General features: G+C 44.4%; 2 protein-coding genes across 2 annotated transcripts; both read right to left on the bottom strand.

The window, feature by feature from the left end:
- Positions 1-1,943: 1,943 nt before the first annotated feature.
- On the bottom strand, positions 1,944-18,117 carry LOC125544598 (transportin-1-like). The gene is made up of 11 exons (XM_048708339.1): positions 17,897-18,117; positions 17,641-17,730; positions 17,401-17,481; positions 17,235-17,315; positions 16,927-16,956; positions 8,138-8,215; positions 7,883-7,981; positions 5,053-5,178; positions 4,886-4,948; positions 4,680-4,750; positions 1,944-3,555 (listed from the first exon to the last, which is right to left on the bottom strand). The coding sequence occupies exons 1-11, from the start codon at positions 18,086-18,088 to the stop codon at positions 3,393-3,395; spliced, it is 1,074 nt and encodes a 357-aa protein (XP_048564296.1). The 5' UTR covers positions 18,089-18,117; the 3' UTR covers positions 1,944-3,392.
- A 100-nt stretch (positions 18,118-18,217) lies between these two features.
- On the bottom strand, positions 18,218-26,692 carry LOC125532647. Its single transcript, XM_048696632.1, has 6 exons — positions 26,040-26,692; positions 25,031-25,192; positions 24,583-24,932; positions 24,275-24,443; positions 18,384-18,491; positions 18,218-18,244 (listed from the first exon to the last, which is right to left on the bottom strand). The coding sequence occupies exons 1-6, from the start codon at positions 26,136-26,138 to the stop codon at positions 18,218-18,220; spliced, it is 915 nt and encodes a 304-aa protein (XP_048552589.1). The 5' UTR covers positions 26,139-26,692.
- Between the last annotated feature and the right edge of the window lie 376 nt (positions 26,693-27,068).

Below are 27,068 nucleotides of genomic sequence, written 5' to 3'. Positions count from 1 at the left end.
TGCTCACTTTGCGGTGGCTGCTTCTGCAAATGGTCTATCTGAAGAAGCACCTCACGCTGAAGCAGTGGCGATTACCCTTTGCTTTGCAGATGAAGATGGGAGTTGGCAGACTAGTATTCGAAACTGATAGCCTGACGCTCCAACATGCAGCACTGGCCAATCTCTTCAGAGCTAAGAGCTACTCCCTTCGTTCTAAAATTCTTGTCTTAAATTTGACTTGATACATCCGTATTTAAACAAATCTAAAAAAAAAATTGGGACGGAAGGAGTATTAAACTGAAGCTCCAAACTTAGTTTATCCATGCGTGTGTTGTGCATGTAACAGGCCGGCGCATGTTCTTGCGTCCTTGGGTGCAGGGTTAGCTATGAACACCAAGTATGTGGTTTGAGAACTACCCTGATGCTGTAATATGTGCTGTAAGCCTGTAACCGGTGTTCCATCCAACAATAAAAAAAACAAAGATGTTGCATACCAAAAAACACACACACACACACAGTATAATCAAAATTGCTCACGTACACGAGCAGGACGAATCTACCAAGGTGGCTTCGGCAGGCTCCAGCCCCCCTCCAAAAATTGGAAAAAGAAAAATTACTAGTATTCATATCAAATTTTGACCTTATTTAGACTAAAGAATTTGGAGTTTTTGACTTCTTCTACACACCATAAACTTTGAGCCCCTCCTTTATTTTCTTTCAAGATTCGTCACTGTACACGAGCATAAATTCACCCCTATGGACGCACTCATACACACCTTACCTCTATGAGACCACATTGCTAGGCAACCTGCGATCAGGAGGTCTTAGGATCGATCCTCCATACTAGAACTAGTTTTTTTCTTTCCCATGCTGACATGTGGAACCGACATTTGTGACTTCAGATTTTTTTTCATGTAATTAAATAAAATCTAATGTTGCAGTTTTGAGCAATTTACTGAATAAAGCAGATGTACAAAACAGACAGTGGCACAATAACGAAGTCCAAATGCGAATTGTGTTAGATCCAGCATTATTAATCGATCTGCACAAGTATTGAACAGTGTGGAAGACACGAATTACATTTCATCATATCAAAAAAAGAGAACAATACATGGAGATATCTGACCAAGGAAGGTAGAATACATCAAAATGTTGGCTAAAGCCTTCGGCGGCACCAAAAAAATCGAGCACCAACTTCCTTATCATTCACTTACCACGAATCCGAACCTGTAAAGATTTGAGCAAAAAACAAAACTAGTCCACAGGTTAGCCTTGCAAAGTTTCTAGTAAAATCTAATGCGTACGTACTGCATCACCCGTTCCCTACCCTTCTTTCATTTACCATATATATGCTCCCAGCTACAGGAGAAGTTAACACAACGTAGCCACCTGAACATGCTAGTGCCCTGCAAGAGAAAAAGAGTAGGCAAGATACAAACTCTGTACCTTCTTCTCTCAGCCCATCCTATTTTTCATCAGATCAACCTACGAGGCTCTATCAAGCACCAAAATATGGAAAAAAAACTAGCAGCATGAATCCATTCCTCGAGTTGTTGATGAAAAATCGCCATGTTCAACTTATAACAGCTTTCATATGTTCCATAGACTAACCAAAAAGGCAGAAGAACAATTTGACAAACAAAGACAAATGCTTCCTTGGAAAGTTGATGCATCTGTTAACAATTTACAGGAATCGAATGTAAATTTCACTGGTTCAATCTTCTACAGAGGGCAGCTTAATATGTTAAGATAGCATGTGAAATACCAAAACAATGCATATCTTACTTCCGTAAATAACAAGTCTATTTCCTATGATTAACATAAACAATGACGCTGCAGCAACCCTTGTGTTCAGTAACTTATGTTTAAGAATATATGAATGATCTTATTTTAAACAATGTACCATTATGTAGCGATTGTAACCTCAATTCTGTGAAACAAATACCCGTGTATGGTCAATGCCTCGTTTTGTAAAACCACATACTGGAAGCACAAGTAAAACATACAGTCATGGGGTCGGGCATAAGCAAGCAAAAGAGGTAATGCTCCATCTTTGCCTGCCGCAGCTAGGCGGCGGAAATAGACGGAGCAACAAAGAAGATTAACATCTTCTACCTGAGGATCAGGGAATCATATGCTAACAGGCTGCCGCTAACTGGGAACAACTTAATCTACTCCCTCCGTCCCAAAATTCTCGTCTTAGATTTGTCTAAATACGGATGTATCTAGTTACGTTTTAGTGTTAGATACATCCGTATCTAGACGAATCTAAGACAAGAATTTTGGGACGGAGGGAGTAATAAAATAACTACCAAGATAACCTACTAGGAGATGAGCAGCCCCTGATATTGATGTAGCTTGAGCATGGGGACGGCACTGATAATTATGCCCCCACATGTCATAGCATGTGCAAAATATATCGAATTGCCAGATCATAAAGAATCTTGTGAAAACACCTTGTGGTGTGCAGACCATTAGTTCCATCAGAATATAATGGAATAAGATATAGAATTACTAAATATATATACCATAGATAGAGCAGAGGAACGAAAACATAACTAAACAAAAAATTACAAAGATCATGATAGTATGCAATTTGCAGAGGCCGAACCTACCAGCCCTCCATTCCTAACATTAGGCCAACCACAGCTTGCCTGTAACTCGAGAAACAAACAAACAGGAACACTAGACAAACCACACAAGCAAAGCATTTTCTCCTAGAAGAAACACGAGAATACTGCAAAGAAGAGAAGACGTTAAAAGCTAGCTAGTTTCAATCTTGAATGCACACCACCAAAACAGGCAACCTATATATAAAAATAAAATAATTAGTGGTGAAGATTACCTCCTAATCTTACCAACTCAATGGATAATCGGCCACTTCAATTAGAACTTGTGGCTCGGGTGGTGGCCTGCATTTTCTTTCTTCAGGTCTCTTTCTTGTTGTATACAGCCGTGCGTAGCTGGAATACAAAGACAAGAGGCATACATACATACATACATACATACAGGTTAATAAGTAACAGTTGGTACACGTAAAAACAGAAACAGTTGGTAGATGATAGCTGCAGGCAAAGGATGGAAGAAACCATGTCTAATTTGCTACTCCCGGCCCTCCTCAAACTGGTAGTTTCCATCTCGTGCCTGCCTGCTACTGGAGCCAGCCATCACAATGAGGTCCACTAGGTCTTAGGGCGATAGCCAGCCAAACAAAGGATGGAGTTTGTTGTTAGTGCCTAGGCAGCCAGGCAAACCTGACGGAGAATCAGATTACCTGGAGAAACGGCAGCAAACGAATGCTTCATGCCCGTCTTCCTGCCTGCCTGTGTGGCCTGCGTCTTGATCAGTGCACAAGCTGCAAGGTTGACCAGTCAAATCCGAGCTGAGGAGGCAAAAAAGAGAAAAAGATGCAACTAGTATGTAGAACGAAACAGCTGGGCTGGGCGTCTGAGCCACTGGCTGGTGAGTAGGAGGGTCTGAGGAGGGCGTGAAAAGGGCTCATTCTGCAACCGTCGGACGCAACTGTGGCCTGGTCTCCTCCACCTCCCCTCCACCTCTGCTTCTCCCCATCTCAACCTGTCAGCACACACACGCGCGCGTTGCCTCAGTATGTAGCGCACTCAACTTTGAGATAACATAAATTCAAGTAGGGCCAACTATTATGACTCTGGATATCCCATCCCATCCCAGTATAATCAAAGGTAGGGGCGACGGGCAAGAGCAACTAACAAAAGATGCAGCATCAGGAACCAGGGGAGTCGAGTCTGCAAACGACATGGCATCAGACTGGCGACGGTGTGAAGAAGAACAAAAATCACATCTGTTGAACCACGGTTTGAACTCTGTTCCTATTTCACCAGTCTTTCAGTGTACTCTAACACGTCGGTCAGGCTAGTGAAGCAAATAAGGTTCGTCGGTGTCTGTCTACAGCCTAGTTGCTCTGTGGTCGATCCAAAGATCTGACATCGGTGGGTTACTGATTAATACGGAGTATATCCTAGCTAATCCCCGTCGACTTCCTCACAGCCCCTACAACCTACCTGTGCTTCACAGTTTCAGTTAGCATGATGAAGCCCAAATTCAGCGCAAGGATGGATTACCACCGAATCACACTGCTCGCAATACCAACAAAACAATCGCGCAGAAACGCCCCCCGGTTTGAGGAGTCGAATTGGGTGGAGGATCGGAGCACTGGGTCAACCCTATTGCAGCTCTGATTTTGTAATGGCGCCGTACCATACCATACTCTGTTTTGCTAGATGTGGCGCGGCGGCGAGCTACCCAAAAGACCTAACTACGGCATGGGGTTGCGCCGGCGAGGTAGGCGGCGGTTGGGGGCGAAACGGCCCTCCCTATTGCGGGCGGCCGGACTGCATGCACATGCGGGCGGCGGACAGTCTTGTCTTGATATAATATATATATATATATATATATATATATATGGATAGGACTTAAGAGCCAGCGGGTAGACAATCAGATCATACATGGTAATCTCTTCCTCCATGCAATGATTTGACTTTGCCCTCTCTATCTCTGCCTGCAAAATTGGTCATGTCTGCAACCACTAACTCTGCAAAATTGAGCCCCCCCCCCCCCCCCCCCCCCCCCCCCCCCCCCCCCCCCCCCCCCCCCCCCCCTCTCCTCCCGGTTGTACACCCCTCTCCCCTCTCTCTCTCTCTGTGTAGCCTCAGACCTCGTACCTTTGAAGCCTTCGAACAATTGCTGGGTCAAGGATGGACATCAACTTTTCCCAGCCCTCCGCTCCATGCTCCTAGTTTAGGAGAGGAGAGTTTGTCAGTTCCTCCGGATACTACTGTCATGTCATGTCATATACTTCAAGAGAAGTGGGTTCTTTTCCTTATTTAACGGAATCAATTTATATGGAGATAATGATAACAAATCATACCTGGATGTAGTACTGGCAAGCGAGTATCGCTTCATCTTCAGCACCTTTCTGTATCTCCATTTCCTATGGTACACAAGTATAAAAGCGAGTTATGTTTCAGATCACAAAGACAAACAACTGAATTCTTTAAAGAAAGATAATACATTGAATAAACAGAAATAAGAAACCTCTTCCAGTGCTTCAAGTGCATAGACGGCAAGCTCCTGCACGTTTTCATCCACATCCAACGTCTTACCAAGCAATCCTATGAGGACAAGCACAAATTGTTCCCCACCATCTGCATGGCCAAGGCCCTGTGTGCAAAGAAATTTGAACAATATCTTAAGAACCACAAATTTACTGCGAAATAAGAACAAATACCACATCATACACCATTATCTCAACATGATGAAATTTTTGCATATAAAATACAAACAACAACCACAACAACAACAAAGACTAGTCCCAAACAAGTCATGGCTCTAGCACGTGGATAACTAACTTCCAAGCACCCTGTCCATGGCTAGTTCTTTGGTGATATTCCAGCCTTTCAGATCTCTCTTCATGGACTTCGCACATGTCCAGTTTGGTCTACCCCGACCTATCTTGACATTATCAACATGCTTTAGCCATCAGCTTCTGGAGGCCTGCGCTGAATATGCCTTAAGCACCTCAAACTATGTTGGACAAGCTTCTCTCCAATCTTTGAGGATATTTTTCCTATGAGAGATATGCAAGCACTTCTAGACGAGAATCTGAGGAGATCCTGAGCCTGCCATTCCTATGGAATATTATGAACGAACACATGATGAAAATCCTATGGATGAAGACAAGGAAGATCTTGCTAGGAGTAAGAGACAGAGGATTCCAAAGTCATATGGAGATGATTTTCTTATGGACCTCGTGGATGATACTCCAACTTCTATTGCAGAAGCGTATGCATCTCCAGATGCTGACTACTAGAAGGATGCGGTCCGTAGTGAGATGGATTCCATCATGGCTATCGTGACATGGGAGATCACTAAACGTCCCTATGGTTGCAAATCAGTGGGATGTAGGTGGGTGGTAAAAAAGAAGTTTAGGCCCGATGGTACAATTGAAAAGTACAAGACTAGGCTTGTGGCCAAGGGTCATACCCAGAAAAAGGGAGAGGATTTCTTTGATACTTACTCTCATGTGACCAGACTAACCACCATTCGAGTGTTACTCTCGTTTGTGGCCTCAGATGGTCTTCTCATCCAACAGATGGACGTCAAGATTTTTAAACAGAGAGCTACACGAGGAAATCTACATGCAACATCTAAACGGCTTTGTAGTAGATGGTCAGGAAAGAAATGTGCAAGTTTGAAATCTTGTATGGCCTAAAACAAGCACCTAAACAATAGCATGCGAAGTTCTGTTATTAATGAAGCTGACAAATGTGTATACTATCGCTATGGTGGAGCGAAAGTATATACTATACTTGTATGTTGAGGACATACTGATAGTTGGAACCAACCTCAAGGTTATTGAGGGGGTCAAGGCCTTTCTATCTCTTAACTTTGAGATGAAAGATCTTGGTGTGGCTGATGTTATCTTGAACATCATGCTACTGAGCGATACTAAGGGTGGGATTACACTTCTGTAACCCCACTATGTTGACAGGATTTTGAGGCGCTTTGGATATTAAGACTGCAAACTTTCTCCAACATCATATGATCCTAGTGTGAGGATTCGAAAGTTCGAAGGCACAACTAAAGATCAATTGAGATAGCCTCAAGTTATTGGTTCACTCATGTACCCAGCGCTTGCGCTACCAGGCCTTACATAACATTTGCTATGAGTAAACCGACCCGGTTTGTTTCCAATCTAGGAGATGTACATTGGCATCTTGTTGAAAGAGTTATGCGCTATCTAAAAGGTACTACGAGCCATGGACTTCACTATACTATATATATATATATCATGGTACTTGAAGGGCATAGTAATGTGAACTAGACCTCAAATGCTTGTGAGATAGTTGTGGAGGAGTATTAAATAGTGTTTTGAACAGAGGACAACACTATGGACATTCGAGATCTGGTGGGGGGTTGTTGAATTATAGATGGACCTAGGGCCCATGTATGAAATCATTCCTAAAAATCTCAAAGGCCCATGTGGGGTGTCATCACATGGTGGTAACAATTTAGTACCACCTCATGAGTGGAGGAAAGTTAAAACCCCTTTACAAGGGTTTCTCTTCCCCATATTATTGGAGCTTAAGAAGAGGAGTGATATATGCATGCTCCTTCGTTGTCCACTTCGCAAAGCCACGCCTTGCCCGCGTGTGCGTCGTGTTTTGTGATTGAGACGAGCCGAGCTTAAACCTATGTCATGCATGCGCTTTTTTGCCGGTCAGCAATAATTATTAATTAATTACGAGTCATTAACGGACACGCTATGAATCCGTAACGTCGGGCTGTGGGCTGTTGCCGACTCGGGCGTGGGCACAACACCACATCTTCCTACCCGACCACCTATATATTGGAGGCATCGACAACCCTAGCCATCATCTAGATCAGATCGCATCTACTCTACCTCCTTGGGCAAATCCCACGGCCGTTCCATACGATGTTGCTGCTTCCGGCAATCCATCTAGTCCACCGCGTGCACGGCTGTATGGAAGAGCAGGCTTCCGGAACCCCACCATTTCTGTTCATGCACCAGGAGAAGGGGCGATTCGGTTTTTGGGGAGCGTCTCAGGTGCGAATTGTCGCTGATGTTCATCGACTTCGACTATGTCCTCGATCCCTTCAACATCGCCATGGTCGGGGACTCCAAAGACCAGACGAAGGCTTGCAAGGAAGCTACTGCCGCCACCGCGACTTTGACCTGGACTACCAGAGGGTATAATCCGCTCGTCCCCCTTGTGTTTATTTCTGTGATGGACATACTAACGGTTTATGTAGATGTATCTACTATATGCATAGTACGTGCTTACATGATAATATATTAGTATCCATGTTCATGATTTATTTGTGGTTTAAATCAATCTGTCACCTGGATAGTAAACTTGCTGCAGAGCACAATAATATGACGTATCGTACTCCGTATCAAGGGAAACTTCTCATCAATATGTAGTATTAGCAAGGCAAAAACCTGCAATTGAAGAAACAAACCACTTAGGAAAGGCACATCAGCAAGCAACATGATATGAGAAGGGGAAATATTAAAAAAAATTGCCTTTCGTTCACACATGTGAGTACAATAACGATCAATCAAGCCTGTGAAAATATTGTGTGTTGTAATTTGTACCTCTGCTATAGCACCAAACGATGAGAATGCCGACTCATTGTCATTCCAACCTTCATCATCCATCTTAGCCAACTTTTTCTGCATAATTACATATAATTACATAAGTTGATTTACGATCATCCAAAGAACTCAAGGCAGAAAATAGAATCTCAACCACAAAAACTATAACAAGCACCCACAACAACAGAAAGTCAAGTGAATATACAGTTGTCCAAGTCAATAATGCCAGGGATTATTCTGAAAACCGTCGGTTGTTCCATTTTGGAGGCTTGGGTTCAAAATTTTGCGGCCTTGGATTAGACTTGAACTTCGCCTATGTTGTCTTAACATAGCCGGTCCCAAGCCTGAGTAAACGAGGAGGGTTGTGATAGGCTTGACGAGCCAACATCAAAACTCGGCCACTCTTACGGTGATGAAACCCAGAAAAACATCATTGGGGTGTAACCCTCTTAGCGACACGCTATATCGAAACCGTGCTTGGTGTCAAATGGGAAGGGCTGGGCCGTCACCCCCTTGGTGGCACATCGTATCTTGATCTGGATATGCTGACAAGTGAGCAAGGATCAGGCCGAGCTACATCGATGACTGGTGTAGTGAAAAATGAGTGAGGGTCTTCGCATTTGACTCGAAGAGTGCGAAGGGTAAGGAACATAGCCAAGCCTTATACGATCCGCTTAGGTAGTTGGAACGTAGGGTCCATAATAGTTAAGTTATAGGAACTAGTTGATACATCGGTGAGGACAGGTGTTGATAACTTGATATACTTCGCGTCCAAGAAACCAATTGGAGGGGACGGATGGCGAAGGAGGTGGAGGATACCGACTTCAAGTTGTGGTACACAAGAACAACTGCAAACACAAATGAAGTAGGCACCTTGATCAACAAAAGCCTCAAGTATGAAGTGGTAGCCGTCAAGAGGCGAGGGGATCGGACTATCCCGGTCAAGCAGGTAGTTAGGGACTTAGTTCTCAATGTTATTAACACGTATGCCCCACAAGTAAGCCACAATGAGAACACTAAGAAAGAGTTCTAGTTAGGCCTGGAGGACCATGGTTAGGAGTATACCTATTAGTGGGAAGCTCTTCATAGGACGAGACCTCAATAGCCATTGGGCACATCTAACACTGGTTGTGAAGGGGTGCATGGGGGCTTTGGCTATGGCATCACAAATCAAGGAGAAGATGTCTTAAGCTTCGCTCTAGCCTACGGCATGATCGTAGCTAACACCCTCTTTAAAAAGAGAGTCGCATCTAGTGACTTTTAGTAGTGGGCAACACTCTGGCTAGATTGATTTCTTCCTCTCGAAAAGAGAAGCCAGACGTGCTTGCCTGGATTGCAAGGTGACACCTACAGAGAGTGTTACACCTCAATATAAGCTCATGGTGGCCGACTTCTAGTTTCGAATTTGTGTCCAGCGGGATAAGCATGCCAAAGTTGCTAGAGCGAAGTGGTGGAAGCTCAAGGGAGAGGCCACTAAGGCTTTCAAGGAGAGAGTCATTAAGGAGGGCCCTTGGGAATGAGGTGATGCAGACAATATGTGAATGAAGATGGCGACTTGCATCCGTAAGGTGGCTTTGGAGGAGTTTGCAGTGATCGGGGGAAGTACAAGCAACGCTAAAGATACCTAGTGGTGGAACGATGATGTCCAAAACGCTATTAAGTAGAGTCATTGAGCACCGCTCAAGAAGAATGACAAGTGCGGCAAAAAATCAATTTGGTTTCATGCCTGGGAGGTCGACCATGAAAATCATTTTCTTGGTACGGCAACTTATGGAGAGATACAAGGAGCAAAAGGATCTGCATATGGTGTGCATTGACTTGGAGAAAGGAATACAATAAGATATTGTGAAATGTCATGTGATGGTCTTTGGAGAAACACCAAGTCCCAACAAAGTACATTACCCTCATCAAAGACATGTACGATAATGTTGTGACAAGTGTTCGAACAAATGACGGGACACGGATAACATCCCAATTAAGGGTTCCTTTGATTCAAAGGATTTGCATAGGAATTTTGGAGGATTAGAATCCTTAGGAATTTTCCTATATTGGTTGTTTGATTCATAGGATTGAATCCTATAGGATTTTTTCCTAAGGAAATTTTTGTACTACTTCCCATAGGATTTCTAGCATCCAGTCAAACCTCTTTGAAATAATCCTTCGTTTTTCCTATGATGCAATCAAACAACCTAAACTCCTATAGGATTGAGATGAGCATGACATTTCAATCCTATATTTTTTTTTCTATTCCCATGTTTTTACAATCCTGTGAATCAAAGAGGCCCTAAAATAGGACTACACCAAGGGTTAGCTTTGAGCCCTTATCTTTTTTGCTTTGGTGATGGAAGAGATCACAAGGAATATTACAAGGAAATATCCATGGTGTATGCTCTTAGCGGACAATGTGGTACTAGTACATGAGGCGCGGTTTCGGTACTACTTGGCACAAGGAGAAGGTTCGCCTCGATGGGTAGGTGGTACCTTAGAAGGACACTTTGATATTTGAGGTCAATGTTGCAGAAGGATGGTGATACCGATGAAGATGTGAGCCATGGAATCAAAACCAGATAGATGAAGTGGCGCCAAGCTGATGAGGAACACTAGATGAAAAAAATATATGTATGTCATATTTGTTTGGCTACTTCTAGATGCTTCCACTCTAGTGTAGTGTTTCTTTTCTTTCTACCCTACCTGCTGTTTCTAGAGTTCTCTAGTTATAAGTAGCTGTGAGTAGAATGGTGATCCTAAATAATATTTTCTAGAGTGTTCCAGCTATAAGTAGAAGTATGTGAAGGCTTCCCAAAGCCCTATAAATAGAGGTCCCCACCTCTACTTTGTAACCCAGACTATGTACCCTCTACCTATAATAGAACTTGTTGTTCTTACCTAAGATCTTGAAGTAGATCTTGTGCCCTAGGAGTTCTGGATTGAACTCTTGCTGCCCTATCGGCCTACACTCGCCTCTAGAGCGATATCTAGCACAACACGTTAAAGCTGTTCCTTCAACGCTTGTGTTGTACACAATGTAGCAGCAAGGTGGAGTTGCTCCTCCACAACCTTTCTGCTGCTTCAGGTGGTACCAGAGCCTCGTTGATCCATACTAGTTCTTGCTGTCCTCTTCAAGAGCAAGCTGCAGCAAGCGATGGAGCAATTGGAAAAGAGGATGGATGCTGCAGAACAACAAATCAAAGAGCTGCGTGAAGATCTTAATCGGAGATTTGATCAGCTGGTTGAGATGATAAGAAAGGGTGTCCCCCTTGCTACCAATGAAGGAGATTCATCTAAAGAAGAAGATGTTCATCAAAGAAGGAGAGGTAATCTTGGAGCAAGACCGCCACAACAACATGCTGTTCAACGTGCTTCAAGAAGGCCAGTTTATGTTGAAACTTCTGAAGGTGAAGAATATGATGAAGCCCTTGAAGAAGCTGATCTCTATGCATATCGGAGAGTACCCAGCCCTATATATGCAAGGGATACATACAAGGTGAAAGCTGAGATCCCAACTTTTAATGGAAATGTTGATATTGAAGGGTGCCTAGATTGGTTATATGAAGTGGAGACTTTCTTTGAGGTCATGGAGGTTACGGAAGATCGTAGAGTTCCTTTGGTCGCATACAAGTTGAAAGGAGGAGCCAGTGCATGGTGGCATCGCACTCAAGAAGAGCGCAGGCTGAGAGGAGAACCTCGTGTGAGAACTTGGCGGCAAATGAAAAGTCTCTTGAAAGGGAGATTGTTGTCCGTTGAGTATGACAAGATCCTATTTATCCAATTTCAAAATTGTGCTCAAGGAAATAGGACTGTTTCAGATTCACGGGGGAGTTTCTAAGGCTACAAGTGAGGTGCAACCTTGCTGAAACTGAAGATCAACAAGTTGCAAGGTACATCAATGGTCTCAATGATGCTATTCAAGATCAATTGATGATGCAACAAATCTGGTCCATTGATCAAGCACAAGCTCTAGCCTTAAAGGCCGAGAGGTTTGTGAGGATGAGAAAGACAACTAAGGCTCCATATCCTCCATATCCTCATACCGAAGGCTCATCTAGGAGCCAACCTAATAGAGTGGAAGAAAAGACCACTCCACCAAAGACAAAACAGCCCATCCCGAAGAAAACTAGAGGCAAGGGTAAGGCAAATGAAGGCCCAAAGTGCTATAAATGTGGTAAAGGGGGGGACACATATCCAGCGGTTGCCCACTAAGGAAATTTGTTAACACGACTATCCATGATGGTGAAGGTGATGAGGGAGAATACGAATTTGAAGATGTAGACGGACAAGAGGTTTGTCAAGTAGGTGAACAGGTGGTATGTGTGATCCAGCGTCTCCTATGTTCCACACCACAACCCGATGACACACAACGGAAGAAAATATTTGAGAGCAAATGCACGGTGAATGGCAAGGTATGCAAACTAGTGATTGATAGTTGCAGCTGCGAGAATCTTATCTCCCAGAAGTTGGTGGACCATTTAAAGCTTGAAACCCATGATCATCCAAATCCCTACACTATTGGATGGATCAAGAAAGGAGTGAATATGAGGATCACCAAACAATGCAACCTGCCACTTTCTTTAGGTAAGCATTATCGCTCAAATGTGTTGTGTGATGTTGTTGACATGGATGCCAGCCATGTTCTTCTTGGGAGACCTTGGCAATTTGATGTGGATACTACACACAAGGGCATGGAAAATTCTTACTCTTTCATTTGGAACAAGAGAAAGATCATTATTCTACCAAACAAAATTGATGGTAATATATCTAAGGACAAGGGGAACAGTATGTTAACTATCTCCCACACCTCTAATGAGTTTATGGAAGACTTGAAGGAGGCGGATTTATGTGCTGCACTTATTGTACAAGGAGAAGAGCACCCGACTGTTGAAATTCCAGCAAAGGTACGTGGCTTATTAGCAGAATTTCATAGCATACTTGGGGAGCCACAGGGCCTACCACCGATGAGAGGGATTCAACATAGAATGAGCCCAAAAGAGCATGATATATTGAAGGAGAAAGTGGAGGAATTGCTACAGAAGGGGCACATTCGAGAAAATATTAGCCCATGTGTTGTACCAGCCCTACTCACGCCAAAGAAAGATGGATCTTGGCGCATGTGTACGGACAGTAGAGCCATTAACAAGATCACCGTAAGGTATAGATTCCCGATTCCCCGTCTGGATGATATGTTGGATCAGCTTAGTGGAGCAAGAGTGTTCACAAGGCTAGATTTAAGCAGATATCATCAAATCCGTATCAGACCCGGGGATGAATGGAAAACCGCCTTCAAGACAAAGGAAGGGTTGTTTGAATGGCTAGTCATGCCATTTGGACTCTCAAATGCACCAAGTACCTTTATGTGCTTAATGAATCAAGTCCTTTAACCCTCTTGTCCCACTTTGTTGTGGTCTATTTCGATGACATCTTGATTTATAGCAAGGATGAGGATGAACACTTTAATCACATTTGGAAGCTGCTAGAAGTACTAAGGGAAAATGAGCTCTACGTCAACTTGAAGAAATGTGTTTTCATGCAAACACAACTTCTTTTCCTAGGATTCGTCATAACATGTGACGGTATTCATGTTGATGATTCTAAGGCTGAAGCAATCCGAGAATGGCCAACTCCGAAGGCCATTTCTAAGGTAAGAAGTTTTCATGGCCTTGCAACTTTATATAGGCGAACTGTGAAGAATTTCAGCACTATCATGGCACCAATTACTGAGTGTTTGAAGAAAGGAAAGTTCCAATGGACAGAAGCAGCTGAAGCTAGTTTCAATGAGATTAAACAAAAGCTATCACAAGTTCCTGTCTTGGTGCTACCTGATTTCAACAAGACTTTTGAGTTGGAGTGTGATGCACGTGGAGTAGGCATTGGAGCTGTCCTATCTCAAGAAAGGAAGCCCATTGCTTTCTTTAGTTAGAAGTTAAGTGAAGCTAGACAGAAATGGAGTACCTATCAGCAAGAGTTATATGCCGTTTTCAGAGCGTTGAAAACTTGGGAAGTCTATTTGCTGCCTAAAGAGTTCATTGTTTATAGCGACCATCAATCCTTGAAGCATTTTAGAAATCAAAAGCATGTTGACCGCATGCTAGCAAGATGGATAACATATCTGGAGAGGTTTAACTATCTCAACATGCATAAATGCGGAATAACTAACAGAGTGGCCGATGCTTTGAGTCGTCTTTCATGCCTCTTGACTTCTTTTGAAGCTGAACTTCCGGGCTTGGATCAAATAAAGGAGTTGTATGAGGGTGACGAAGACTTTGGCCATGTTTGGGTAAAGCACGCAAGGGGCCAACCATTGGGTGATGACTATTTGGTGCAGGATGGCTATTTCTTAAAAAATGATCGTTTGTGCATCCCAAGGAGTTCTCTGCATGACAAACTAATTAGAGAACTCCATTCAAGTGATCTTAGTGGCCATGTTGGATGGGACAATACTATCGCTAACCTGGAAGCTCGCTACTTTTCGCCAAAACTAAAGAGAGATGCTGGAAAGTTTGTTCAACGGTGCCCCATATGTCAAACTTGCAAAGGCCAAGTCCAAAAAACAGGGTTATACACGCCTTTGCCTGTTCCTGTTGCTCCATGGGAGGACATCTCTATGGACTTTGTCTTGGGCTTGCCAAGAACAAGACGAGAAAGTGATGTTGTATTTGTGGTCGTGGATAGATTCTCTAAGATGGCTCATTTCATCCCATGCCACAAGACAACGGATGCTCATCATGTGGCAAACCTATTCTTTCGAGAAGTGGTCAGACTTCATGGAGTACCAAGGTCCATCGTCTCGGACCGTGATACCAAGTTTCTTGCTGCATTTTGGCTCACTTTGTGGAAGCAATTCAACACTGAATTGAAATTTTCTAGCACTGCTCATCCACAAACAGATGGACAAACAAAAGTGGTGAACAAGTTTTTGGGTAATCTGATCGGTTGCATTTGTGGAGAAAGAAAGGGACAATGGGATTTGACTCTATCTCTTGCAGGGTTCTCCTACAATAACTCCAAGCATAGATCCACAGGAAGGAGCCCTTTCTCCGTTATCTACACTAAAGTTCCAACACATGTGGTGGACCTGGTGAAGCTACCATCAAGGGGAAACTCAAAATCAGCATTGTCCTTTGCTGATAATTACACCGAGTTATTTGAAGAGATTCGTGGTGTTCTGGAAGCACAAAATCAGAAATATAAACAACTTGCTGATTGCAAAAGGAGGCCAAAATCATTCCAAGTTGGTGATAAGGTGATGGTCTACCTTCGAAAAGAGAGGCTGCCTTTAGGTGTTAAGGGGCAGCTTTCAATGTTGCGGACTTGACTCTCTACCATCCAGAAGAAGCGCTCTATGAAGATAACTCGAGGGCAAGTTCCAAACAACCAGAGGAGAATGATGAGGAACACTAGATGAAAAAAAAATCGTATGTCAGATTTGTTTGGCTACATCTAGATGCCTCCACTCTAGTGTAGTGTTTCTTTTCTTTTCTTTTCTGTCTACCCTACCTGCTGTTTCTAGAGTTCTCTAGTTATAAGTAGCCGTGAGTAGAATGGTGAATCCTAAATAATGTTTTTTAGAGTGTTCCATCCATAGTTCAAAAAAGCGCTAGGCGTAAATTATGCGTTTTGCCACCGCCATGCGCTTTACTGACCAAAGCGTATGCTTATGCGCAGATTAAACGTAGTTATGCGTAATGCGTTTTGCCAACGCCTAGAGCCTAGGCGCGCTTAAGCGCTCGCTTAGGCACACCTTTTTTAACTATGGTTCCAGCTATAAGTAGAAGTATGTGAAAACTTCCCAAAGCCTTATAAATAGAGGTCCTCACCTCTATGTAACCCAGACTATGTACCCTCTACCGATAATAGAACTTGTCGTTCTTATCTAAGATCTTGGAGTAGATCTTGTGCCCTACGAGTTCTGGATTGAACTCTTGCTGCCCTATCGGCCTACATTCGCCTCTAGAGCAATATCTAGCACAACACGTTCAAGCTGTTCCTTCAACACTTGTGCTGTACACAGTGTAGCAGGAAGGTGGAGTTGCTCATCCACAACCTTTCTGCTGCTTCACAAGCTTGTGGTGTTCTCTGCGACATGAGTGCCACAAAAGCTAAAAGTCGGGTTCTATAGGACGACGATTCGATCAGCGATATTGTGTGGCGCTGAATGTTCGCCGACTAAAAGGCGACAAGTTCAGCAGTTAGGTGTAGCGGACATGCGAAAGTTGAAATGGATGTGTGGCCACACAAGAAAGGATCAGGTCCGGAATGTTGACATATGTGATAAAGTTGGGATAGCACCGATTAAAGAGAAGCTTGTCCAACATCAGATGGTTTGGGCATATGTAGCGCGAGCCTCCAGGGTTGTTGGGTTTTTGTTGTTGTTGGATTAGACTTGTAATCCTGTGTTTTGGTGGGCGCTTCTGCCACTAAACTCGATTATTGTATGCTGAATACTCCCTCTATTTTCTAAATATAAGTCTTTTTACAGATTTTAACAAGGACTACATACGGATGTATAGACATATTTTATAGTGTAGATTCACTCATTTTTTGCTTCGGATGTAGTCCGCATTAAAATTTTTAAAAAGACTTACATTTAGGAACGGAGGGAGTATGTCCTTACCGTGTTAACTGTGGTTAATCAAAATTCAGGTCGGCGTTTTGGGGGACTATAACCAATGGAAGCGCAAATTTCAAAGCAAGTTAAGACCATTCACCCAGGGCACTTGAAGTTTTGTGGGGAAAAAACATAAGAAAAAAAATCCAGAGAAGAGGGCGAATGGACAGCAAGAACGTGATATTACCTCCAAAGTTGATGGAAGATGTTCAACGAGCTGGATCCAGGCCAAACAGACCCATCAAACGGACATGAATGAAGAATTAAAAAGACAAAATATGGAGTTGGACAAATAAACTATTTCAAGCAGCACTTATATATCATCATTATGATCTGCACCGTAGACTAGGTTAAGATTTCACATACAACATAACAAAAGATCTACCGAGTTATATGTTAATTCTATTTATATGCATATTTAAACCCTGTGTGCACTTTTTTAAAAACAAAAGACTAGTGCCACTGTAAATAAAGTCGAATTCTCATAGTTAATACCTGTTTCCGGACATCCAGTGAGGGATCTTTAAAGAGATCAAGCAAGTGCTCAAAGTACTCATCCATGTAGTAATGCAAACTCTGTAGATACATTGAAATTATTAGTCAAACATATTGACCAATATATATAACATGATGAGAGGAGGGGAATGAGTGCGACACATACTGGTGTGTTTGGCATCACCATATATTGCCTGACACAACCAAGTGCTAATTTTCTAAAAGTTGCATCTGGAGATCTGAGAAACTGGAAAAAATGAACTGAATGTTAAGCAAAATCAAGTGTGTGGAAAATTTATATTTGGTTGAAATGTGAACCAATTGGTTTACAGAATGAACTAAATTCACCACTCACAGGGTGCGCAAGTGAGTGCATTTGCTCTACGTAAATAGATGTAACAAATACCTGTACTAACACTGGCATGAATACACAAATTGGGCGTTCAGGCAAACCAATAATATCCACGTTCAAATGTTGAGCATCATTTTCACTTATCTGTCATAGACATGTATTCACAAAGTTAACCTATATATTCATTTATAACGCTCATAGACATAGCTGCCAAGTAACATGGCTCCCTTGCTATATAGCTGGAACCAGTGGGAGTTTTTATACACAAAATCAGAATTCAAGTTGATGTATTGCAGGACTGATGCGTCACCTTACAAAAAACCTCCAGGGCGGTTTCATTGCGATCAGGATCCGCACAACAGATACATTCATATAGTTCTTGGAACAGATCCATCCATCCAGCGACACGAACCCATCGAAAGAGTGCGGCAATAATGGTTGTAACTGTGGATCTGATTGCCTTATAACATGTGCCAACACATCTAGAGAGCTCAGATTTCATATAATGAAGGCAAGAAGAAGAAATATTCCCATAACACTTCCAAATCATTTTTCAATAGAAGACCAGCAGCTAGCTTCTCTTGAATAGATAGACCCTGGTAGTTAGAAGATTTAGTAACTGTTAGCTATATTAATAACCAGTAAAAAAATGAAAACTCTGCAAAAGCAGTCAAAAATGTGGTGGTTTTACTATCAACTCATATCTAAGTCTTAGAATTCATGGGGTTCATGCATGGCTAGACTTACGTGCTTGAGTTGTATAGGAGACAAATAAAAGAGAGTGAAGGGGATGATACCTCTTTGTGGATGAGGATATATATCAGATATTTGTGGAAGTCTTGTAGTTTTCTTAGTTGACGAATGCGCTTGGTGAGGGCCCGATCAAACTGGTTGTCAAGCTGCTCCTGAAAGATCTTACAAATCTTATCAAGTATGTCTTCCTCGGGCTTCCAATGTGCTGCCTTTCTTGCAGCCTTCTTTTGTTGTTTTATTATTATTGGAACCACATAATCCTCATCATATTTCAGTAGCAGTAGTTCTCCACTTGGTCCAATTAATTGTGATTTACGCACCGCCTTCTTACGAAGAATTTCTGCGTAATTGCCCTTTGAGGTTGCAGGAAGCTGAACACATTTATTCGACTTAAAGTCAAAGCTTTTCCGACTTTGGTTAGCCCAATTGTGAATATCATCTTCAGCTTCTACTTCTGCTGTGATTCCAGGCCTCAAAGACTTGATTGTTAGTGATGTCTTTTAACCTTTTGTATTTAGTCTCTTGGCATTCTTCTATAGCCTTTTGGCATCCTTTTGTATGTGTATATATGGTTGACTTTGGCCTCCTAAATAATACAAGTTGCTATTCTCAACATGGTATTAGAGCTCTAGGTATTTTTTTCGCACGCGCAACTCGTGCTCTCCCGATCCAATCTCCTACTCGCCCGCCGTTGCTTTGTTTTCTGCCGGCCCATGATTCTGCTGTTGCCTGCGTTCATCTCCAGCTACAGCTACAGGAGCTTCACATCCAGCTGTTGTGTGGAACCCAGTGTTTCAGCGATGTGTGTTGGATCCCATCAGACTTGGTCCCGATTGATCCAGCCGCTCGTTCCTCCTCCAAGGTCGTCTCCTGTTGCTCGCCCCATCCGCGTCGCTGCTCTTTTGGCCGCCCGACGCCCTCCAGCTTCGGCCGCCTAACGACTTCCAGCTTCGGCCGCCCGGCGCCCCTTCGTTTGCGGCCGCCGGGGCCCCTCCGGCTTCGGCCGCTCGGCGCCCCTTCGTCCGCGGCCACCGGCGCCCCTCCGGCTTCGGCCGCCCGGCGCCCCTTCGTCCGCGGCCAGCGTCCCTCCGACTCCGGCTGCTACCCACCACCGACCCCTTCCGCTCGTCGCTGCTGGTGGTCCTGACGCGGGTCGTCGTCTTCACCCACCAGTCACGAAGTCCGGCTAATTGAGGTCTCCTGCTGCTCGAGGTTCGACCTTTGCCGTGGGCCTTTTGTCTCCCTGGTCGGGTCGCTGCCACTGTTTTCTGCGTGATTGACTTTCGTCTGCGTGGATTGATTATATACAAAAAAAGAAGAAAAAGACAGAAGAGGAGCATCATGTCTTCGACATCATTGGGCTATGTCGCCGTTCCACGCTGTCCGGTGATTTTTGGTGGTGCTAACTATGCTGAGTTTGCTGCCTTTATGCGCATTCACATGCGTGGCCTTCGTTTATGGGGAGTTCTTTCCGGCAAGGTTCCTTGTCCTCAGCGTCCAGTTCCTCCTGTGGCTCCTATTCCACCGCCACCTCCACCGGATCTTGGCGCAGATGCTTCTGATGATGATAGGGCTGCAGCCTGGGTTGCTGCTGCTGATGCAGTCGCTACTTATGACCAGCAGGTCGTGGTTTATTCGGATGTTCTTTCTATTTATCGTGACGATCTGACTGCTTATACTCAGTGGTGTGATGATGATGCTCGTGCTGCGGCTGTCCTCACTTCCAGTGTTTTACCACAGTTTGCATCTGAGTTTATGGGCCTCAGTACTGTGTTTGAGATGTGGACTCGTCTTCGTCAGCGCTATCAGCCCTCTGGTGATGCTCTCTACTTGTCTGTGGTACGTCAGGAGCATGCTCTTCAGCAGGGAGACTCCACTATTGATGAGTTCTACACTCAAAGTTCTTCTATCTGGCGCCAGCTTGACAACCTTCGCACTGCTGTTTGTGGCACTTGTGCGTGTTGCCAGACTGTGAGGTCCAACTTGGAGTTTCAGCGTGTCTATGAGTTTCTGTCACGGCTCCGTGCTGAGTTTGAGCCTCGACGTGCTCAGTTGTTTGCTCGCGGTCGTGTTCCTATTTCTGAGGTACTTGCTGAGCTTCGTGCTGAGGAGACTCGGCTCCGTGGTGCTGGGTTGCTTCAGGTTCCCTCTGTGCTTGCTGCTCGAACTGCTGCTCCACCAGTGATTTCTCGCTCCAATGCCCCACCGCTACTGCCCACTCCTAGTAGTGAGGGTCGCTCTCGTCCTCGTACGCATTGCGGCTACTGCAACAGGGATGGTCACCCCGAGTCTGATTGCTTCAAGAAGAAGCGTGATATGCGTAACAGGGAGCGCAATTCTTCTTCTGGGACTCGTGCTTCTTCATCAACGCCATCTACTGTCTCCTTGACTGAGCAGGATATTGTGAAGCTTAAGCGTCTACTTGCCGCTTCAGGTTCTTCGACAGGTACTGCAGGCTCTGTGACTGGTGCTTCCAGTGCTGAGCGGCCACCATCTACATAGTCAGGTACATCCCAATGGGTTCTGGATTCTGGAGCTTCATTTCATATGTCTTCCGATTCTTCTATCTTGTCCTCTCTTAGATCTCTTGATCTTCCTATTAATGTTCTTACAACAGATGGTACTTCTATATCTGTGGCTAGTCGAGGGACTCTTTCCACTTCTTCCTTTTATGTTCCAGATGTTTCTCATGTTCCTCGCCTTACCATGAATCTATTTTCCGCGAGTCAGCTTACTGATTCTGGTTGTCGTGTCATTCTTGACGTTGATTCCTGCACAATCCAGGATCGTCACACGAAGGCTCTGGTTGGAGCTGGCCCTCGCCGCCGTGATTCTCAGGGACTTTGGGAGTTAGACTGGCTTCATGTTCCTTCCGCTGCCACCACACCCGCCAGTACATCTGCTTTCGCCGTTTCAGCTATCAGCTCCTTCCAGCAGTGGCATCATCGACTTGGTCACCTTTGTGGTTCTCGACTATCATCTTTAGTTCATCGTGGTCTTCTGGGGCCTGTCTCAGGAGATGTCTCTTTACACTGTCAGGGTTGTAGGTTGGGTAAACAGATTCAGTTACCTTATCCTACTAGTGAGTCGGTGTCTCAGCGCCCTTTTGATTTAGTACATTCAGATGTATGGGGCCCGGCTCCCTTTGCTTCCAAAGGGGGTCATCGATACTATATTATTTTTATAGATGATTTCTCCCGCTACACTTGGCTTTACTTTATGTCTTCTCGTAGTGAGGTTCTCACTATTTATAAGCGTTTTGCGAACATGGTTCACACTCAATTCTCTACACATATCCGTGTGTTCCGTGCTGATTCTGCTGGCGAGTATATCTCTAAAATGTTGCGTGGTTTTCTTGCCGAGCAGGGTACTATTGCTCAGTTCTCTTGTCCTGGTGCTCACGCTCAGAATGGCGTGGCTGAGCGCAAACATCGTCACCTTCTTGAGACAGCTCGTGCGATGATGATTGCCGCCTCTCTTCCGCCTCATTTTTGGGCTGAGGCTGTCTCTACTGCCACATATCTCATAAACATTCAACCTTCATCTGCTCTGCAGGGTGGTATTCCTTTTGAGCATCTTTTTGATCATTCTCCTGATTATTCGGCGCTTAGGTTGTTTGGTTGTGTTTGCTATGTTCTCCTGGCCCCACGAGAACGCACCAAACTGACCGCTCAGTCAGTCGAGTGTGTTTTTCTAGGTTACAGTGATGAGCATAAGGGTTATCGATGTTGGGATCCAGTTGGTCGTCGGATGCGTATTTCTCAGGACGTGACTTTTGATGGGTCTCGTTCATTCTACCCGCGACCATCCTCCTTGACTTTTTCAGTAGAGGATATCTCTTTTCTCGCGTTTCCTGAAAAACCTCCCTCTGTGCCTAGTATTCCTATTCATTGTCCTGCTGTTGCAGATTCTACGTCATCCTCTCCTACGGTTTCCTCTCCTCCCTCATCGCATGACTCTCCACCTTCATCACCGATATCTTCTCCTTCTCCACCTTCATCACCGATACCTTCCCCTTCTCCACCTTCATCATTGATACATTCCTCGTCCCAACCTCCAGTGATTCCACCTCTTCCCTCCTTTCCTTTCCATTATACTCGTCGTCCACGTGTTGTGGATAAATCTATTGACGTGCCATCTACTTCTGGTGCGTCGTCCTCCTCATCCCAGCCGACTTATGGTCTTCGGGCTCGCCCTCGCCCTCCCCCTGACCGCTATTCTCCTAGTCGATATGGTCTTTCGGCTGTACTTGAGCCTACCTCCTATCGTGATGCTATTGTTCATCCTGAATGGCAGTTTGCGATGGCAGAGGAGCTTGCTGCTCTTGAGCGCACCGGCACGTGGGATCTTGTTTCTCTTCCTTCCAGTGTTCGTCCCATCACTTGTAAGTGGGTCTACAAAGTTAAGACTCGCTTCAATGGTTCTCTTGAGCGTTGCAAAGCTCGTCTTGTGGCTCGTGGCTTTCAGCAGGAGCATGGTCGTGATTACGATGAGACTTTTGCTCCTATAGCCCATATGACCACTATCCGCACACTTCTCGCCGTGGCTTCTATTCGCCATTGGTCTGTCTCTCAGCTTGATGTTAAGAATGCCTTTCTTAATGGTGAGTTGCGTGAGGAGGTTTATATGCAGCCACCACCCGGGTATTCTGTTCCTGATGGCATGGTATGTCGTCTTCGACGCTCTCTCTATGGCCTTAAGCAAGCCTCTCGTGCCTGGTTTGAGCGTTTTGCCTTTGTGGTGACTACCGCTGGTTTTTCAGCGAGTGCTCATGATCCAGCGTTGTTTGTTCACCTTTCAGCTCGTGGTCGGACTCTTCTTCTTCTATATGTTGATGGCATGATCATCACTGGCGATGACCCTGAGTACATTGCCTTTGTCAAGGCCCGTCTCAGTGAGCAGTTTCTTATGTCCGATCTTGGTCCTCTTCGTTACTTTCTTAGGATTGAGGTTTCCTCCACCTCTGATGGCTTTTTTATTTCCCAAGAAAAGTATATTCAGGATCTTCTTACTCATGCGGCTCTTAGTGATGAGCGCATTGTTGAGACTCCTATGGAGCTCAATATTCATGTTCGCGCTTTCTGATGGTGAGCCCTTGTCTGATCCGATACGTTATCGGCATCTTGTTGGGAGTCTTGTCTATCTCGCCGTCACTCGTCCAGATATCTCCTATCCTGTTCATATCTTGAGTCAGTTTGTTTCTTCTCCCACTTCGGTACACTATAGTCACCTTCTTCGTGTTCTACGATATCTTCGTGGCACGATCTCTCACCGTCTCTTCTTTCCCCACTCCAACTCGTTACAGCTCCAGGCCTATTCGGATGCTACGTGGGCTAGTGATCCTACGGATCGCCGTTCACTTTCTGCTTACTGTGTTTTTCTTGGTGGTTCTCTCATTGCCTGGAAGACAAAGAAACAGACTGCAGTTTCCCGTTCGAGTGCAGAGGCTGAGTTGCGAGCTATGTCTCTTCTGACGGCAGAGGTGACTTGGTTAAGATGGTTATTGGAGGATTTTGGTGTTTCTGTTACTACACCTACCACCATCTTGTCAGATAGTACTGGTGCTATCAGTATTGCACGGGATCCCGTGAAGCATGAGCTTACCAAGCATATTGGCGTTGATGCTTCTTATGTGCGCGCTGCTGTGCAGGATCATGTTGTTGCTCTTCAGTATGTGCCTTCTGAATTACAGCTAGCAGACTTTTTCACGAAGGCCCAGACTAGAGCGCAACATGGATTTCACCTTTCCAAACTCAATGTTGTGGATCCACCATGAGTTTGAGGGGAGGGGGGGTTAGATGTCTTTTGACCTTTTGTTATTTAGGTCTTGCATTCTCTGTAGCCTTTTGGCATCCTTTTGTATGTGTATATATGGTTGCTTTGCCTCCTAAATAATACAAGTTGCTATTCTCAACATCTCAACATTGATAACTACCTTTTGATGAGTACGGAACCTTTTGGCTTCCGGAAGGACTAAAATAACACGCCTTATGGCTCTTGCCACTTCAAGATCCCACACCACGTCGTTCAATGGAATTGATGGAAACTTCAAGAAATTTTTGAATATATCGATCCACCAAAAATCCCCCATTGTGACACCAGCGCTGCCATAAAAAATACATGTGACTTTTAATAACATGCTTTTCAATATTTATGAACACCAGTTCTCATGGAATATATGAGAAGGAATCATTTGGAATTCGTTCTCAATGAAGTACAAAAAAAGAGATTCAGTGTACTTACATGTTACCATGTGCAACACTGTATGGTATTTTGGTTCCTTTAACCCATTGTGGAACTGGTTCGTCATCAAATATGAACCAATCAGGGTCTAATCCAAGTGCACGGAATGCGCCAAAGTAAAGACTTGATTCTCTGAATAAACATTGAATGGCTTTAATCTGCTCATTTTTGGCATCAACGATTTCAACAATATGAAATGCCTCAACACCTGGAATTTTAGGAGGTGTAGTTGGAGTTCCTGACAACAGCAGTGAACTAACTTTTTTCATCCTCCGATCAATTTGATTCATCAATTTACTGTAGGATTTTCTGCATATGTCGTTGAGGTCGATTTGGAAACAGGGAACATCCTGTGCATGATAGATAATGACATAAGTATTTTGGTTGCCCAAATTTGTGGACAATATGCAGAAATGTGAAATTTCTTATATGATTAAGAACGAATTACCTCGATGCAATTCTGACTATAACCACGGTCTCGAGCTTCAGCTTCAGACAATGCTGAACTCCAAGCATCTTGGACAAATATTGGAGGTGGTTTGTCTCTTTGATCAACACCATCAGCATCGCCTCCCCTCTGCTTCACCTCCTCCACCCCCTCCTCCTGCTCCTGAGCGCCACAGTTGATCATGCGATCACGTTTCATGAATACCAAAAATGGAACATGAGAAAAAGTGTATACGAGAAAATGAAAAAACAGTGTGTTCTTCAAGAAAACTAGGAGGTACAGAAGATGATACGTTCTCTATAGAAAGGACCACCTAATGGACATAGCATGGTACGAAGTAGCACATGACCTGAAAATCTTAATTACCGGCCTCTCACAATCCATAGATGACTGGTTATAGGCAGTAAAAGATTCTTCAACAGTTCCTTGAGCACACAAATGGCATGTAATTAATGCTAACAAAATAGCTATCTGGTCAGTTTCATTTACAGCAAGAATAAGATACATGGTTTAAGCTGCTCATATCAACCATAGACATAGCAAATTAGCGTGTTTCAACAGCAGTGGGCACCTCCATCAGTAACGTGAAAATTACACATAACCTCTATTTTTTTTGAGGGAATTACACATAACCTCTAGTCAGCCTGAATCAGCACATATGGCAAACACCATGTGTCACCGAGCGTGCAGCAATTAAGTTGCCACAGTCCAGAAATGGCACTCAGCACATGCCAATTGCACATCCATGACACATCTACAGAAAACCCCTCTAAACCCTAGCGCACGGAACAATGACCCCATTATTTGGAGCATCCAACTCAGCAAGGCAGCAAACAACAGCGCACTAAACGCGATTAACTTAAAAAATCATGAGATTTAAGAACGAACCCAGCGCACCTACGTATGCTTACATTGCCTTGTCCGGACGCGCGGATTCGAAAAAAAAAATAACTAAAGCTCGAGCCGCGCCGCACAAATCATCATCCGGAACGAAGAATCGACGACGCACCTTTCCTCCGTAGAGGTCGCCGTCCGTGATCTCCTGCGCCGACCAGGAGAGCACTAGGTCCTCCAAATCCGTCTCCCCCATGTCGCCCTGCTCTCTCATGCCGCGCCGCACGGCCCCGTCTTCCGCGCTCTCTCCCCCCTCTTCGTCTCGGTCCTAGCCCCGAGCACGTGAGCAAGCAGGCCGCATTGGGGAAGGGGGAGGGGGAGGGGAAGGGGAAGGGGACGGGGGTGAAGAGCAGCGGCGCCGCGGTGGCGGAGGCGGTGGTGGTGGGGGTGGCAGGCTCCTGCGCCTGCGCCTGCGCTGCTGCGTGGAGAAAAGTATCCAAGCCCAAGAACGATCAACGGGGAAGGGGGGATTACTTTGGCTTCTCGGAGAAGGAGATGCGACTTCCCTCCCCTCCTGCAATTGCTTTTGCTGCTTGGGCGCCTTGGGATTCAAGAGCTTTCTTTCACGGGCAAGGTAAAAAAAAAAAAGCCGCTTTTCACGGCGAAGCAAAAGAGGGAGAGGCCGCCGCGACGGCCCGGTGAATGGGACTGTACAGTGGCAGACGGCCGAAATGTGCGGTGAAAATTTTAATGCTACTGACGGGAAGAGTCGTTCGCTTTCTTCTGGGCACGACGCACCATAACGGCGGCCAGGTGTTTACCGCGACATATTTTACTGGATGGATTATCTTTTTATTTTCGAGTACTCCTTGGTGTTTTTTTAGTTCCGCGTATTACATTTGTATATATGAAGTCAAATATTATTGTAACTAGTTAATGTGTACGTGCAATGCACATTAATTTGAAAGTGTATTAAGTGCATGCGGATATTAAGTACTCCCTTCGTAAACTAATATAAAAGCATTTAGATCACTAAAGTAGTGATCCAAACGCTCTTATATTAGTTTACAGAGGGAGTAGGATGTTATTTTCGTGTTATTATGTGATTGGCATTATATTTGGCATGAAATTAACTGCACGCTAAACGTGTTGAGTGCTCGACATTGAAGCAGTCTAGGTCGTTGGATTGACATGATTTAATGGC

Source organism: Triticum urartu, chromosome 1, assembly GCF_003073215.2.
Source record: "Triticum urartu cultivar G1812 chromosome 1, Tu2.1, whole genome shotgun sequence".
In the NCBI taxonomy this organism is placed as follows: Eukaryota; Viridiplantae; Streptophyta; class Magnoliopsida; order Poales; family Poaceae; genus Triticum; species Triticum urartu.
The sequence above is the reverse complement of the archived record's forward strand: the minus strand, read 5'-3'. Positions and strand labels throughout refer to the sequence as shown.